The sequence below is a fragment of the Doryrhamphus excisus genome, chromosome 16 (genome assembly GCF_030265055.1).
Source record: "Doryrhamphus excisus isolate RoL2022-K1 chromosome 16, RoL_Dexc_1.0, whole genome shotgun sequence".
NCBI classification, from domain to species: Eukaryota; Metazoa; Chordata; class Actinopteri; order Syngnathiformes; family Syngnathidae; genus Doryrhamphus; species Doryrhamphus excisus.
This window is the reverse complement of record NC_080481.1, coordinates 8,697,754-8,713,863: the sequence shown is the minus strand read 5'-3', so window position 1 is coordinate 8,713,863 and position 16,110 is coordinate 8,697,754. Positions and strand designations below refer to the sequence as shown.

At 44.0% G+C, this 16,110-nt stretch overlaps 1 protein-coding gene across 4 annotated transcripts in view; it reads left to right on the top strand.

Moving 5' to 3' along the window:
- pard3ba (par-3 family cell polarity regulator beta a) overlaps nucleotides 1-15,575 on the top strand; it is a 99,955-nt gene extending 84,380 nt beyond the window's left edge. For all 4 annotated transcript variants that reach the window (XM_058050742.1, XM_058050741.1, XM_058050744.1 and 1 more), the window contains 2 exons: nucleotides 7,147-7,223; nucleotides 14,903-15,575. In XM_058050742.1, coding sequence (XP_057906725.1) covers nucleotides 7,147-7,223; nucleotides 14,903-15,212 — 387 coding nt within the window. In that variant the 3' untranslated portion in view covers nucleotides 15,213-15,575. The remainder of the gene's footprint in view (nucleotides 1-7,146; nucleotides 7,224-14,902) is intronic.
- The last annotated feature ends 535 nt before the right edge of the window (nucleotides 15,576-16,110 follow it).

The window sequence follows — 16,110 nt, the reverse complement described above, 5'->3', positions numbered from 1 at the left end:
TAGTGTTTTAGGGTTTGTGACCCTCCGACTTGTTTAGTACCAATGAGAGACAGCAGGGGACTCAACTATCCTCACACACACACACACACACACACACACACATACACATACGCTTTGGGATGTTATTTTGACAAGCAGTGGTCAAGGCAAACAAACCTGCTGAGGGTAGGAGCTCAACATGGGTCCTGTTCAAGTAAATAAACACGTCAGGGCCACTGCCATGGCCACACACACACACACACAAAATGATACACACATGGAACAGGTTTAGGATGCAAACTGATTGCACATTTTAAAACAAGAAGAGTCAGACATGCAGTTTACTAACCTCAGAGAGCTTTTTTTAAGGTGTTTTTTTGTCACACCCGCTTGAATTAATGTTTAACAATTACAGCATCAATCATTATTCATTTGTTTTGACCAAAACCAAAGCACACGGAAATTAAGACAAAATCATGTAAATCCAATGAATCCGTTCCAGACACCCCAAAAAATATTTAAAAAGTATTACTTGCAAAAAAATACAAAATTAACTCACGTCTACTCCCATTCCATGTGGAAGTGGTAAATGTTTTGCTTCTTGGTAATAAAAGTGTGAAGCAGGTCGAGTAATTCCTGTTTTGGTAAAATGTGGCCAGTGACAATAACATGCTGTTGGAACAGGAGTGCAGGTCATAACTGGAATAACTGGACCTAGATGAGTGGCGTTGATTTTCACATCATCTGAACGAGTTGAGGTTATTTATTTACAAACACGCGCCGTTCAGGTTAACATTCTTAGAAAAACAAAATGTTCAATGAACGTGTTCTATGCTCTAACTACAAACGTATGCAGGTCGACCTCGATAAACAAAGGACTGTAGATTATGTGGAATATTGTATGAAAACGAAGGCAAAATGTTTGCAAACATTCTATTCAGCTATAGAACAAATACCAGTATTTGTTTAGATGTAAACAACAGGTCAAACACACTTAGGCAGTACAGGGGGACTAAAGTCTTCGGGGCAAAAGAAACAATTAACAATGAAGACAATTAGGAGCAGATAAACGTATAGACCAAAATGGACTGCATTTCTGTGTGGGTGTGGGTGTGTACACCATCTCCTGCTAACGAGCCCTCTTGCTCATTGCTTTTACTGTAGGTGTGCTTATTGTGTCTTTCACGCTCTTACTCTCACACACACATATCTGTATGCCAAGGGGCTACCTTTGCAATTTTCCGTTATCAAAGTTCTTTCAGGCTCTGTCTCGCCATCCTGGTATTTGCATAAGTCAAACTATAATGCTAACCGTGTTGTTTAAAGTGAATGCTGCCAGTGAACAAAGTTATGCCAGGGTGTCAGTCTTGGTTTCTTTGTGGTGTGGCGGACCAGTGAAGAGGAAAAAAGCGCCTTTGCCACATGGAAGGCCGCCGCAGCATTGGGTTGCGGAACAAGAGATGCCATGATGATAGTCTGCACAATGTGACACATGCTTAATTAGCATCTGAGATGGATGACGGGCGGGAGGAGGCTGAGGAGAGATAGAAGGGTATAAAACCACTATAGAAGGCAATACAGGATGCTAATTATACCGTTTAAAAAGAGAAGGCGAAGGAAAGCTGCTTGGAGGAGACCAGTCTGTGCGTCTCAGTGGCAGAATGAAAAAGCTTTTGGACTCTCATCGGAGGCTTGTTGTATACGTGAGCATCACAACATTGCATCAAAGCCTGTATGTGCTCCAAGAAATTCATTTCCTGAGCTCCGGCAATACTTTGTGATGAATGTGACAGCTGTGACACCCCAGTGTGTGTCTGTGTGCGTGCGTAAGTGTGTGTCTCATCTGGCACCGTCAAAGGAGAGCTCTCTAATTTGGGGGAAAATGGAAAAGAGTAACTGGGTGCTCATTCAGCCAAACACAATTACATACTTTACAAGGAAGAGATTGTGCGGTATTGAAGGCTGATGGGAAGATTCTGCTTTGTATTGCTCATGAGGTCACACACACCGGTGCATAACGTAACCATAAGCATGGGTACTAGGTTTTTCTGCTCTGCTTTATCATCAGTACATGAACTCAATCTTATTTGTCTTAAGTGGCTTGTTTTCCTCTTATGTCTACTATATCGGGTAATACAAGTGTAAAGGTGACTATAGGGGTGCTAGTTCATATCTAGAGCAGGGGTCCCCAACCTTTTTTGCACCACAGACCGGTGTGATTTGGGTCTTTTTTTTTTTCACAGATCGGCAATGTGTGGCAGAAAAATACAGCAAATATAAAATAACACGCCGGGGCTAAAAATAAATGTTAACAGGGCCCTACATTAAAAACAAAAATGACTTGCCCATGGGGAATCCTTAAGGTGAGAACTACTTGCCTGAACTTGCCCCATGTAAAATGAAAAGACTGCCATAATGATATCTAATTTTTGTGGCATCACATGAGAATCTCAAATAAAGATGAAATGATTATCATTTCTTGTGGTTGTTTTCCTACATATAGATCATGACGTTGCATGGAAATCTGCATTGTCAAGAGACTTCTAGGCACTTTGCCTTTTATAAGCTGTGCACCACAATGAAACATTATTGAATAGACACATTTGTGTACTAGTAAAGTGTTTTTAATCCAGAAAAAAATGGTAAAACAATAATTTGTGGAGCAAAGGTGAGAAAAATACACAGAAAAATGGAAGCGCTAGATTTTGTAGCTTGTGCAAAATCAGCACTTGGTATTGGATCTAATCGGTGGTGTTTCATTGTGACCACTTCAAATTGTCACAGCAACGTGATTCACTCACCTGTGACATCATTTGATTTGCTGCCGCTAATAAAATACTTGTTTAGGAGGCACTGTTTCATCACTTTTTGGTGTTTTCCTTCACAAGTTGTTGAAGAATTAGACCATGTTGGCAGGGACACCATGATAGATGGTTTTGTAGTCAAAGGATCGCTGATTGGTTGATCGCGAACAAGAACGGGTGTGGGTAAAACGCAAACTGTGGATTACGGACCGCGGTCTAAATAAACGATTCTGATTGGTCCATTTCAAGATTTGCAAGGATTGGTTTGCAAATTACAACCGGAATTACGCAGTCCGTGTTTTACCAACACCCAACAAGAACCGCTTTTAAAAAATCTCTTGGCAGTATGGCATGCCAAAGTGCACTTGCCAGACGGGAATATCACTGATTGGATTTACTTGCCCGAATTTTGTTTTAACTTACCCCGGGCCATCGGTACATCGTTATTGTCGAGCCCTGGTTAAGTGCAGGGAAAATATAACTCACCCGCTGAATCAGTGGGAGGCCTGAGCTTGTTTCGTTGAGACGAGATGGTCCCATGTAGGTGTGAGACAATGTGCCGTTAATAAATTATTTATTATTTCTGTGCGGCCCGGTAGCAAATGCGCCACGGACCGATACCGGTCCCCGGCCCGGCGGTTGGGACCACTGATCTAGAGGGCTCTAATTTGAGAAGGTTGTAAACAGGTTTTCTTTTTAGAAATAATTTTGGGAAAATGTAATTATTATGGTCGTGTCTGGAATCAAATAGTCACTGTAAACTAGTGATTATTGTCTGTTCCTGAATGCCACATCAGCAATCTATGCACACTGCTACCATTAGGAGGAGGGAAGGAGACTGATACAGATACATTCAATAGTTAAGATGATTAAAGTATTCCCTGGTAATCTGCCTATAGTGTCCTTACTCAAAAAGACCCATTATGCATTCGCCACAGGGACTGAGTCACCCATGTGTGGATGTTTTGTTTGGCCATACAATAACGGATAGAGTGTATGAAAAGCAAGACAAATTTTTGGCAACAATTTTTATTGAAAAAAAGGGGCGTACAAAAAACCATTATATTTTCATTATAAGTTGTTTAAAGGCTCATTTTCTGCCACGGGAAGATTTGAAGAAATGGGTTTCTGCCTGAACAGCATCCATTGGTGTATGTGTGTGATTTAAAAGGGATCACTGAGACCCTGCCTCCAGGCCATTATGGTAATACAATCAATATAATACAACGAATTTTACTCATTTTGTCTAAACACCCCCTCCCCTCCTACTTCCTCACCATCATGTTCCATTTCCCCTTTGGCCTCTTTTCTTTCTCCTGCATATCAAACTGAGAAGACGTATTGCACTTTGTTCAACACACACACACACACACACACACACACCAGACATCCTCTCTCCCACACAGACGGTCTTCCACCTGAGTCCCAGTGTGTTGCTGCGACTAATGTTCCCTTTACCTGACATTATGCATCTCTTTGCATAATGTGCACAAAACTGCCACGGCAAGATGGACTGTTCACATTCTAGCCTCCCATTAAGTCCACCTGCTAAGACATAATATTCCAACGTGTGCACACGTGAGGCACAAAAGCCTTTGAAGTGAAGCGAGCGGCTGCCTCGGCCGGGCGGTGACTCTGGTGTTCCCCATCAAGAAACATTAGCGCTCCCCGCAGCACTCAGACATGCTAATGATATGTGCTGATGTACGCTGGCGTTCCCAATGACTTTATATGTGCTTGCAGAATAGCGTCATAAAGCAGCCCCGTGTGCAGTCCTTGGGGCTCATTGTGTTGTGTTTGTTTGTGTGACACCCTCATGTGACATGTGTGTTACCCAATGACCTGCGCTTGCTTGTTTATGCTTGTCAGCGATCTTGTAAATGTCCGCCGGTGTGCATGGGAGCGTCATGCGTGGTGGTGTTGTACAACAGCGTGGCAGGTTTGACGAATGAACTGTCCTTTTGAGTAAACAGCACTTTGGATCGGAAAATTCAGCCCGGGACTTGGATTGCAGATAATTAGAAGTGTATGTACCAAAAAAACGAGCCCTACCGCCCTGGCCCCCCTGCATCACTCATTGTCTTGTTTTTACCTTCATCTTGTCCACATTTATTTATTCCCCCCTTTTTGTGTCTTCTTAAGGGTGGTGCTGCCCGACTCATTAAATGCTGGTTACTTTGAAGGCCTGACATGATTTGCATTGTTCTTACCACACTTCCTACCTTCTCTGTTGAAACGTTATCCACTCATTTCCTCTGCTTTGTTGCCCTTCTGTTGCACTGGGAACGACTCCGGTTGATCTGTTGAGGCGGCAACTTCGCCCACATTGTAGCCCTCGCTTTGCCGGTCTTCTTCAAGTCGGTGTCAAAACTCAGTTGTGTGCCAAAATAGCAGTTCCGCTTTTATGCCTGGTGGGTTTTTTTTAGCCACTTGGCTGGGTGGGAGGGTGTGTACCCCCTCCGCCCTACCCTGCATACATTTTTCCTTTTCATGAAGCCAGTGTTTGTATGAATCATACACACATGTTCATCATGAAGGCGCGATGCTTACTTGTGGTTACATGTGTTTGCGTTACCACATGTGGGGCATTCCATTCCTTCCTGCTTTGTTGTTTGACTTCACTGAAACTGTAAGACCACATGCAAACTACGTAAGATATTTCATACTGTACAAAGCTGCTTAGACTGCTTTTCAACTTGCGTGGTGCTCGACTCGCTTGACTTCAGTTTTAGGCAGCATGGCTTCCGTCCCCACTCAGTGACTGTGTCTCTATACTGCACTACACTATACTGTACTATACTGTATGTACTATACTGTATGTACCATACTGTATGTACACTGGATTCATCCTGATTGACTGGCCACCAGTCCAGGTTGTTTGTAGTCCACCTTTCGCCCAAAGTCAGCTGCAGACTCCAGCTTCCAGACCGGATGACTGTACTGATATTGTCCAGCACTTCATTTTGGATACCGATACTGATATCAATACCGATCAATTGTGTCAACATATTATGCTTCTTTTACTGTGATGCCACTGGATCCATTTCACACTTGACTTTTTTTTTGCCAAATAAGACACACACACTGCAGGCTGCATGGCCGTCGAGTGGTTAGCAAACAGGCCTCACAGCTAGGAGACCCGAGTTCGAAAACCCTCAGTCATCTCTGTGTGGGGTTTGCATGTTCTTCCCATGCATGCGTGGGTTTTCCGGTTTCCTCACACATTCCAAAAACATGCTAGGTTAATTGGCGACTCCAAATTGTCCATACGTATGAATGTGAGTGTGAATGGTTGTTTGTCTATATGTGGCCTGTGATTGGCTGGCGGCCAGTCCAGGGTGTACCCCGCCTCTCGCCCGAAGACAGCTGGGATAGGCTCCAGCACCCCCATGACCCTTGTGAGGATAATGAATGAATGAATGAATGAATGACACACACTGCAATCCAAGTTATAGTAAAAGTGATATTTATTGTAAATATTTCATCTCAACAAACTACTCAATGACAAAAATCACGACCAGCAGTCCACCAAAATAGCATGTTGTTCTATTATCAACCGGTAAGACAGGGTAGTATTACAATACAATTTGAAAAGTTACACGTTTCAATGTGGCACAAATGCCATTATGCCAAATGCCAATTGATAATTGATTGAACGCTAAAAAAACAGGTCAATAATTATAACGCCTTGGATAAATTACCACACAGGCTGGATGACATGAGGGTTCACTCTGCATTCGTCTGTGTGTATTGGTTCTATACTGCAATGAACGAAGAGAGTGAACATCCAACCTCATGACAATATATCAACGATAATTTGTAGCACAATTTTTGACCAGCAAAAGTGGTTATGGTGACAGGCCTAGACACAAACATTTGTATTACAACAATAATTTTAATGCCAGTATCGGATGATCATATCAACATTCCTGGAGTCTTCTTTTTCCCAGATTTAGAATTTTATTGATGTTTCATTGCATCAACAGGCACTCGTTTGTTTTCTTTACATTCACAGGCATAAGGCGATGTTGCTTTACTATGCAACAGACTTGGGCCACCATAAGTTGTGTTGTTTGTGTATTGCTATAATGTAGAGCTTGAATGTGACTTAAGAGCACGGGACTCTGCCAAGGCTGAAATGTTGGCAGGCTACTTCCTGGTTCATGGATGATGACAAACAAAATAGAGGTGCCATTATGCTTCTGTGGGGACCGGGAGTTTGTTACCATAGTAACTCAAACTGTAAGAATAAATTGCTTTATCAGCACATTTTAGCCGGACTCTCACCAAATCCACCTTTTTCATTCTCGTTCAGTCCTGCTAATTGTTTCAGCTCCGAACTCTGACCTCTTCCTCTTTGCAGGTGGCACCGAGAGGCGCTGAATCAGGACATTTTCACTTATATGAAGAAGTGGCCAGGCCGCAGCCCGCACCCAATAGGTAAGAACTAGTATTCTGTTCCTGAGTGGAGTGGAGGAAAGGGGCTTATTTCCTGTCTTTGCAGCCCCTTTCCCCCCCACACTCACATGAGCATAGACACACATACACACGCAGACATACAAGACCCAGGCTAATCCTCTTTGGTGCTTATAATTAAATCTGGAGTGTTTGCCTTGGGAGTGTCTACTCATCCCAGGAATAGGACTGATCAGGTCTCCAGAGATCACGGCACCGGCAGGAGGCTCACGCGGAGAAGCAGCCCGAGGACGCTCGGCTCTTGTCAAGCATGCGCGGCCTCTCATGTGGCTTTACTACCACTACTGCACTCACTCCTCGTGTTTGTTTAGCTGTTCTCCTGTCAAATTAGGAAGGTAAACACACGCGGCTCGTCAGTTCTCCATAGAAGGCTTCACATTAGCGCCACGCGGCAGAGTGATGCGAGGACGCAGGATGAATGTAGAAGGGACACCGGCAGGGAGATGAGGGGAGAAAGTCATTTCACGGCTTATTGGGCCGCCTGATCTAACCGGCAGCAGGGAGGGCAGACACCAACTCAGAGGACCAAGAGGGAACATAATGGAGCAGAAAAGGGACTTCAAATCAAACTTGATAGTTTAATTAGAACTGAACTACTGCTGGCATTATTTTTAAATCATCTGAATTTGGGTATTATAATAATAAGTTGCAGCATTGTTTTTGGAATGACAATGTGACTTATAAGAGCATTTCTATTTTGAATGAGAAAATTCAAACCAGCCAAAGATTATAGGCATTTTTTTTTCATGAGGTGATGATGCAACTCAACAATAGGAGAGAGCATGTTGGGTGGAGATTTAAGATGAATAAAATGGCCACAAGGAGGCAGAAATGCATTTCATGAGAGAATGATTTGCATTTTTCCCATTACCCAATACTCCACAGCAACCAGGAAGTAGGAAGGGAAATTTTAACACATGCACACGCGTGCATACGTGACCAAACGCAAAAATTGTAAATAGTTCAACATGTTATATTCATAAAAGAAATGGTTCTTTCCATGTAAAGCAACCATTAAGGTTGTGTTGTTTATGTTGTGGCATTGTTGTTTAGACATTTTGGCTAAATATGTATGGCTAAATTTGTGTCAAAAGGGATGTTAAGCTTGAAATTCATCTTTTCACAAAAGCCTTTTTTTGTTGAGAACTGATATCTTGCTGAAATTTACCAATATTTTACTGCTGATTACTAAGGAAAGGAAAAAGGTAGAAACCTCATGAAAGATGAGAGTCTAATCTTTCTTTTGGTGTATACCATGTTGATAAAGCCCAAGAACACAATATTCTGTGTGCCTTGGAAAATCAGTCAAAATCATCAAAAATGGGCTGTGACGAGATGCCTGTTGAATAATGGCTGGGATTGAAATGAGATAATTCCACAATCCGAAGGCCAAGTTTGATACACATGTACAGATGTCATTTGCCTCAAGAAGTGCAACAAAAGGCATAGGAAAGAGTTAGCATGTTCGAAAAGCATGGCAGCCTAAACGTAGAGGAGGAGGAGACCTCAACATATTCTGAAAATGTTCCTTCATTTTCTTTCTTCATCAAGGTGAAAGAAACAGCAGGAGGAGGCGGAGAGCAAGCAGGCACTGCAGTCAATCGAATGTGTTTTTCAAAGTGGAAGCTGAACTTTGTACAAAATCCCCCGGGGGGGCAGCCATTATTGAAAGCCATTTCCTCTCAAAATGAGTGCGGCTCCGCCATTGGCCTGGCTCTCATTAGCATACATTTAGGCTGCCTTTGTGTAGAGCTGGACGGGGCTGCAGCTGGAAGGATGGGAGGGAAATGGTGTGTGTTTTGTGTGTGTGTGTGTGTGTGTGTGTGTGTGTGTGTGTGTGTGTGTGTGTGTGTGTGTGTGTGTGTGTGTGTGTGTGTGTGTGTGTGTGTGTGTGTGCTTTTGGATAATTCACAAGCAAAGCACCTCACAGATGGGAGTACGTGGAGGGAGGGTACTTAGTCAGCGGATGGGATGAAATTGAGGCAAAGTACAGTGAATGTCAATCTGTAGATGCAATTTTATCTGCAAATGCGCGCACATCTGGGCGGGGTGATGCGTTCATATTCAAAACCAAAATATAAAAAGCAGCCACAGTATTGCTTTTCCCGTACTTCAGTATAAGACCCAGATCAGCTCCTTATTGTTTCGTCGCTCATTCTCAAAGCGTTGGGTCAAGATACCCTCGTCGAGTGGAGAGGATTTAAAGTGTGTTCCGAGAGCGGTGTCATGGAGAGCCTCGCCCCCCTCGCCCTCAGGAGGGTGATAATGTTACTGACCTTTTTGCCTGCTTCTCCTTTAGCTGTGGGGTACAGCTTTGCTTGATTCTGTAGTCCACATGCACGCCACCATATGGACGACATTAGCATCATTACCAATTCAAAGCAGGGGGTCAGGGGCGCGGTGACCCAGCCCCAGGTTATCCAATCACAGCCCCTCCCATGAACCGTTCCCTGTAGGTGATTGGATTAGGGGGGCCACCGGGCCAGGATGGTGAATTGTTGTTGCTGGCGAGACTGATAATTGGCTGATTAATGTGCAGAGGACCCAGAAGGACACGAGGTTCCTTTGCTTCATAGGGAACAAGACCCAACATCAGACCACAACACTTTCACAATTATATATTTTATTTTGTGGTTTAAATGTGAGTGTGAATGGTTGTTTGTCTATATGTGCCCTGTGATTGGCTGGCGACCAGTCCAGGTTGCGCCCCGCATCTCGCCTGAAGACAGCTGGGATAGGCTCCAGCACCCCCGCGACACATCGTGAGGATAAGCGGTAGAAAATGAATGAATTTTGTGGTTTGTTTGCAAAAACAACAGGCTGCTGTTAGCCGCCATTGCACGGCAAAACGACGACAGCAAACTCAACCATCATCTGTATTTTCCAGCATTTGGCTATTTTATTTGGACTAATGACAGGCCACAAAACAGTTCAACCACAAAACAGCAATGATTTACGATGAATGTTTGGAAAAAACGTGTAATACGTGATAATAACTGTAAAGTATACAACAATTGACAATGTTACATAGCATAGTCACATAGCATCGAGATGTCTTTGTTCAGCAGTCATTGAAGGCACCAGACTCTACCACAGCTTCATAAATCCACGTGTTCATGCATCTTAATTCATTATCACGCACAAGTGGTGAGTCCAGCTAGGAGACCACGGTTCATAGGCTCCAGCACCCCTCCCCCCCCGACCCTCCTGAGGAAAAAGCGGTAGAAAGTGGTGAGTCCCTACTGCCTTTAATGTGTTTGTGAGGCATATTTAGGCCTTTTAAAGCCTGATGATGTTGCAAGGGAACAATGGCAGAAGGCATCCCAATAATCCATATGATTCCCCTTGTGGTTGGAGGCTAACGCTCCCTGTGTTGCTTTAGCATTAGTGTGTTTTTTCCACGTGGATGAATATTGTGTATAGTAAAAATCTCTAAGACTATCAGAAGTGCCCTAAAGTATCTCAGTGAACGTCCTCTTATCTAGCATTCAATGCAATGAAATTTCCATAGCGTATGGCGGCACACTCTGGTCAAAGTGCCTCCTGGCGCTCCGCACACAACAAGGAGTAACCTCTTGACTCGCCTCAGCCTCTCTCTACATGCCAAGTGTCCCTGAAGTACCCTCAGTGGACCTTTTCATGGAAGTTTACGCACACACGCACTTCCAGCCACTTGCGTTTCTCCACCAGGCTGCACAATGTGAAAGATGCTTCTCTGAGGTTTTAATGAGGCGAGCCGGACGCAGCCAGCTGCACAGAACAGTAGAACTGATGACTCAGCTGCCCTCAAAGTGAAGGCGACCTCTCTTAAGAGAAACTGATTTATTTCTACATCTGGTAACGGCATTACCTTCTAGTTTTCTCCCCATTGCTGTACAGATGACGTGCTTTGTTTGTCATCCATCTTAAACCTAATCTTGGCTCTCACATTTCAAGTCATTCAACTCGGTTATTGTCTCTGAAATGTATTTCATTTCCCAGCTCCCGTAGAGCTCAGTACTTTTGTGGTCAGCGTTAACAGTTAAATAATGAAGCAATGTGCGGATTATAGATTTCCTATGAGATGCCGCGACCCTTTTCTTAAGTGCTGAACTCGCAGTCGGCGGTAGAAAAAGGGTCACATGACGGAGACTTCCAAGCGGTACCTGTTTACAATAACTCCCCTCTCTCTGTTCTCCACATTTTTCTGTGATTTCAAAAATCCTCCCACCTGCATTTGAACATCCCTCGGCCCCAGTCCTCTCATGCTGTGTATGTGGGAAATGAAATCATGGCATTATGAATAAACCAGAAGGTGTACACTTTGAGGTCTCGGCGCTCCCTGTGAGCTCAATAAGCAATACGCAGACTGTCATGTAACGAGACGCTGTGATATTCAGAGCCCAAATGTGTACGGACAGCAATCTCTTCACTGGAGATGCAACAAATCCAACAACTTCTCTCGGCCCCCGAATGCAACAGAGCAGAATAGGATGGCGAACTTTATTTGAACTGTCAAGCCTTGAGGAAACTTGACACGAGTTGCAGCAGCAACTGAGCGTTTATGCACTCGGGGAAAGGAAATCCATCTGTTTCTGTCGTTAACAGTAATGCTAGTGATTTTCTTCTGTCAGCGTGGCTCCACAGTGGAACACGCTTATCGCGACACCCTTCCGATTGGATGCCTGACGTCTGAACCAGCGCTTGTCGACACAAGCGAAACTGAAAGGAGCCGTTGCTTGCATATTTACCCTTGACACAAATGTAGCTATATATATTTGGTCAAAATGTCTAAACGACATAAAACATATGTAAACATAAACATAACACCATGAACTATTTACAATTTTCACATTTGCAATTGAACTGCGTGTGTGTACCCAAAACCTTGATGTCAGTGATAACACTCATGATGACTGGACACCACATGATGCTTAAATATCAACATTATTAATTAACTTTATTTTCCACAAAATGAATATTTTTGAAGTGGTTTCATGGTTGCAACATGAGTTAATGTTTGTTCTTTTCTTGGTTGATGAAATTAGTAGTAGTAGTACCAGTAGCAGCTCTCGCAGTTCAGCCTCATTTCCAAAAGTGATGTCGCTCAGGTAAACAAATATGGTGGTGTATGAGACAGTGGATGTGCAGAAACATTTGGAGATGAAATAGAGAACTTGTGGAACATGGAAATGAAGACTGGTCGAAAACAAACTTACAGTATCACTCGGATACGCTGAACATCCAGCAGCAACACGACAACTTTATATATTTTTTTTCCTTACCTATTCATGTAGTGCCGATAAATTGCTAATAGTAAGTAAGCGAGGGGAACACCTGCATGTGCACCTGTTGTTGACATAAGATGGCGTGATTAGACGAACTGCCATGATTGCGAGTATGGAGGCAGGCCTGCTCAGTGTCAGTGGCACTCAGCTAGCGTAAGAATCTGGAGAATGCAAGAATCTGACACTTTTCTCCATAAGTGATCTTAAATCTACTGAACGTAAACACAAAGAGTGCATTTGGTAAAAGAAGAAAAAGTATCTGCCTGGTGGAAGTGCTTGTAAAAAGCCAGGGTGTTGGTATGAGTTGACATGGAGGTGTAAGCATATGCTGTCCTATTAATGGGCTTCGCATGCAGGGAATGTCTGCATGTCACTTGACTCGCAGGTGTGTGTGTCACTGACAGATGCGCTCGTATACGCATCTGTCATGCATCTGCATGTTCTCGTCATCTCTGCAATTAGTGCATTAATGAATTAAATATGCAAATGTCATTTAGTCGAGTCGCGACGGCCGTTTAGAGCTTTGGCAGTCATCTTGGCCCTGTGTGTGTGCGTGTGTGTGTGTGTGTGTGTGTGTGTGTGTGTGTGTGTGTGTGTGTGTGTGTGTGTGTGTGTGTGTGTGTGTGTGTGTGTGTGTGTAAGAGACAAATGTTGTTTTCCAGCTGTTTAGTGCTAACAAGGAATCATGGGGGGACTCATTTCCTCCTTCCGTTTCCTGGGGGCAGGTGCAGGGCAGCACCCCGCCGCCACTATACCATCATACACACAACTTAGTGTTGTACAGTATAGCATGCCGATCACTTATGTTTGCTGTCAGCTAATGATATTCATTTGGTTAAAGTTAGCTACTAACCACACAATAACCGTCTCCAGATTGTTGTTTTTTGTTTTGTTTTTTTACATAGTGAACATGTAGAGTTGCATGAAGTCCTATAACACAGACGACACAAAATTAGATTATATAAGAAAGAAGATTTTGAAAATCCTGGCTCCTTTCATTCATTCTTTAATTTTTCTCTATGTGGTCCTCAGTGGAAAATGTTTGGACACCCCTGCTTTAAGAAATATCACGTTACAAGTCCTGGATGGATGGATCCGAAATGGAACATTCCGCTGTATGACCGGTAGAGCAGCTTTAGTGTCACCAAACATCATGGCCACTGCTCTTAAACATCACAATGATGTCTGCATTTGACATAGTTTTAGGCTTCAGTCACACAAACATACTAAGGTCATTCATTTGGCTCCATTAATCTTCCAGCCAGCTGTGTGACCCCAGGGAGTGAGCTTCTCTGGGGGGGGGGGGGCACTGAGGCACACGGACCCCTTGATCCACCAGCTGCTTGGGCAGACATACTCACGTAAATGCTCTCATATGCTACGGCTTACAGATTCAATATGTAATCCAATAAATCACCAGCAAACAAACACAAAGTCACACTTTTGCTTTCTTTCTTAAGCCTCGTTGACACTCGCATCGCCAACCTACGTGCAAACAATGCAGGCTGTACCAAAGCATCAAAGCACGCCTCTGTCAGTCTCAGCACAGGCGGGTTTGCTGATGTTGTTTTGGCATGGTTGTGCTCACAGTAGCGTGTTTTGTTTTCGCAGGTGAATCCTTTGAACTGAACTGAACGCCGGTTTTGTGCGATATACGTTGTACCAAAGCTGCTTGGCGGAAAAGGAAGCTTAACATTCCTCTTCTTGCGTCTGACTCCGTCTCCGCTGAAAGAAAGGGCAGTGCTGTTCATTCTTAGGACCACCTGTGTCCCGTCCCTCCTCGCTGTTTGGGTGGTCAAGAAACACACACATACTTGGAAAGAAGTCCACCTCACCACAGTCCAGGAATATCCTCATGAGACGCCTGCGCTCACCCTCGCTGGCTGCCTAATCGGTGGCGAGTGAGGGATTCTAATTGGCCAGTCAACAGGTGCCACTCGGGGGGGACTGGACAGCGGGCACGCTTGGCTATGAGGGAAGAACAAAGGAAACCCCCGACGGGTGTCATGGTTTCTTGCAGGGTTAGCATTTGTCGTGGTCTTGCAACTGATGTGTGGATCAGCACTTGAAAGCGTTTACGGACCCTGTGAAAGGTCGTACGGTTACCTTTTTTACATCCCCCCTTGTGGGGAGTTTTGGTGTAGCCCGTAATCGCCTGGAGCGAAGGGAGGGAACCGGACACTTCCAGCTGACACACACAGGCCCACATGAAGAGGCATTTGTCGTTATCTCTTGGCATTGCTCCAGCCCCCACCCCCCATACTCGATCCTCACCATGTAAACGGAACCAACTCTCTGGCACGTCCTCCACTTCCAGCCGGTTTAAACCAGTTCACTACCTCAGCTAACCGCTCTTTCATCTTTTATATTCCCCAGGAGGGATCCATACGATTACCCGAGCCACTCCAGATCCGCTCACCACTATCAAGACGTGTCCTCCAACCAACGCCACTACCCCGCCTCCCCTCACACAGGACAGCAGTATCGTGCGGCCACGAGGCAGAACATCCCCTCATCTCCCACTGTGGGCCATAGAGGGCGCCAGTACAACGAGGCCGTAGGAACGAGGGGAGACGGCTACCGGGACGCCAGCCCTGGCCGCTACACCAGCCCGGATCGCTACGGCTACGCAGATGAGAGACAGCCTGATCCCAGACGAAAGAACCCGATGATCGGTGCAGTTTAAAGTTGTGAAGGACAAACATTCAAACATGTATTTATATATACATTTTATCCAAGAGAGTTGAAAAAAAATCCGGGGTTTTTAATGTAATTACACCGAAGTAACTTATGTCGCGTTATTGCATAGAATCCACATTTATTTCCCAATAGACAGGGCTCACTTTTCAGGAAGTGGGGACGCCTTGACCCACAAAAATCACAAAGCAACGGAAATAACATCCTTTTCGAGTTTGTTCCTTCCAGACATTTTTTTTTGTAAAATAATATTTTGTGGTGTTTCGAATAAAACATGAAATTTGATCAACTGCAGGTTAATTTAACAGCTCAATTTTTATACCACAATTTTGCATTAAATTAATGAAAAGTCCATTTTTTTTAACCGTGTCTCATTTATTCCCACACATGCATATTTAAAATATCCACTCCAACTAATACAACATCATTACCATCGTCATCACTTTCTGATATACAGCCTCATTTCTCTGCACATCATCTGGGATAAATGAGCCCCGGGAGATGACTGATAGAAGTAGCCAGCGTTCTGATAAGGACCAAATCATCGTCAGCAATTAGATCTCTCCTCCAGGATGATGATTAGGGCCCAATTTGCTCTCGGAAATAAAGATGGCAGTGATTGGCAAAATTAGTCCTGAAAGTAGGAATAATTACGGTGGAGAGAAAGGCCCTTTTATAATCAGCGCTTAATTAGCGTCAAAGCCATCCGTCTGTGTCGCTTGTGTCTGCATCTTCATAACTTCTTCACCCCGACCTTGTGTCTCAAAAAAAAAAAAATTCCAAATTTCCAACTATGCATGTGGCAACTGTGGATTTTATTTTCATGTAATGAAAAAGAAAGACTTAAAAACCCCCGTAGCAGTCTAATAATTCATAACAACGAATGA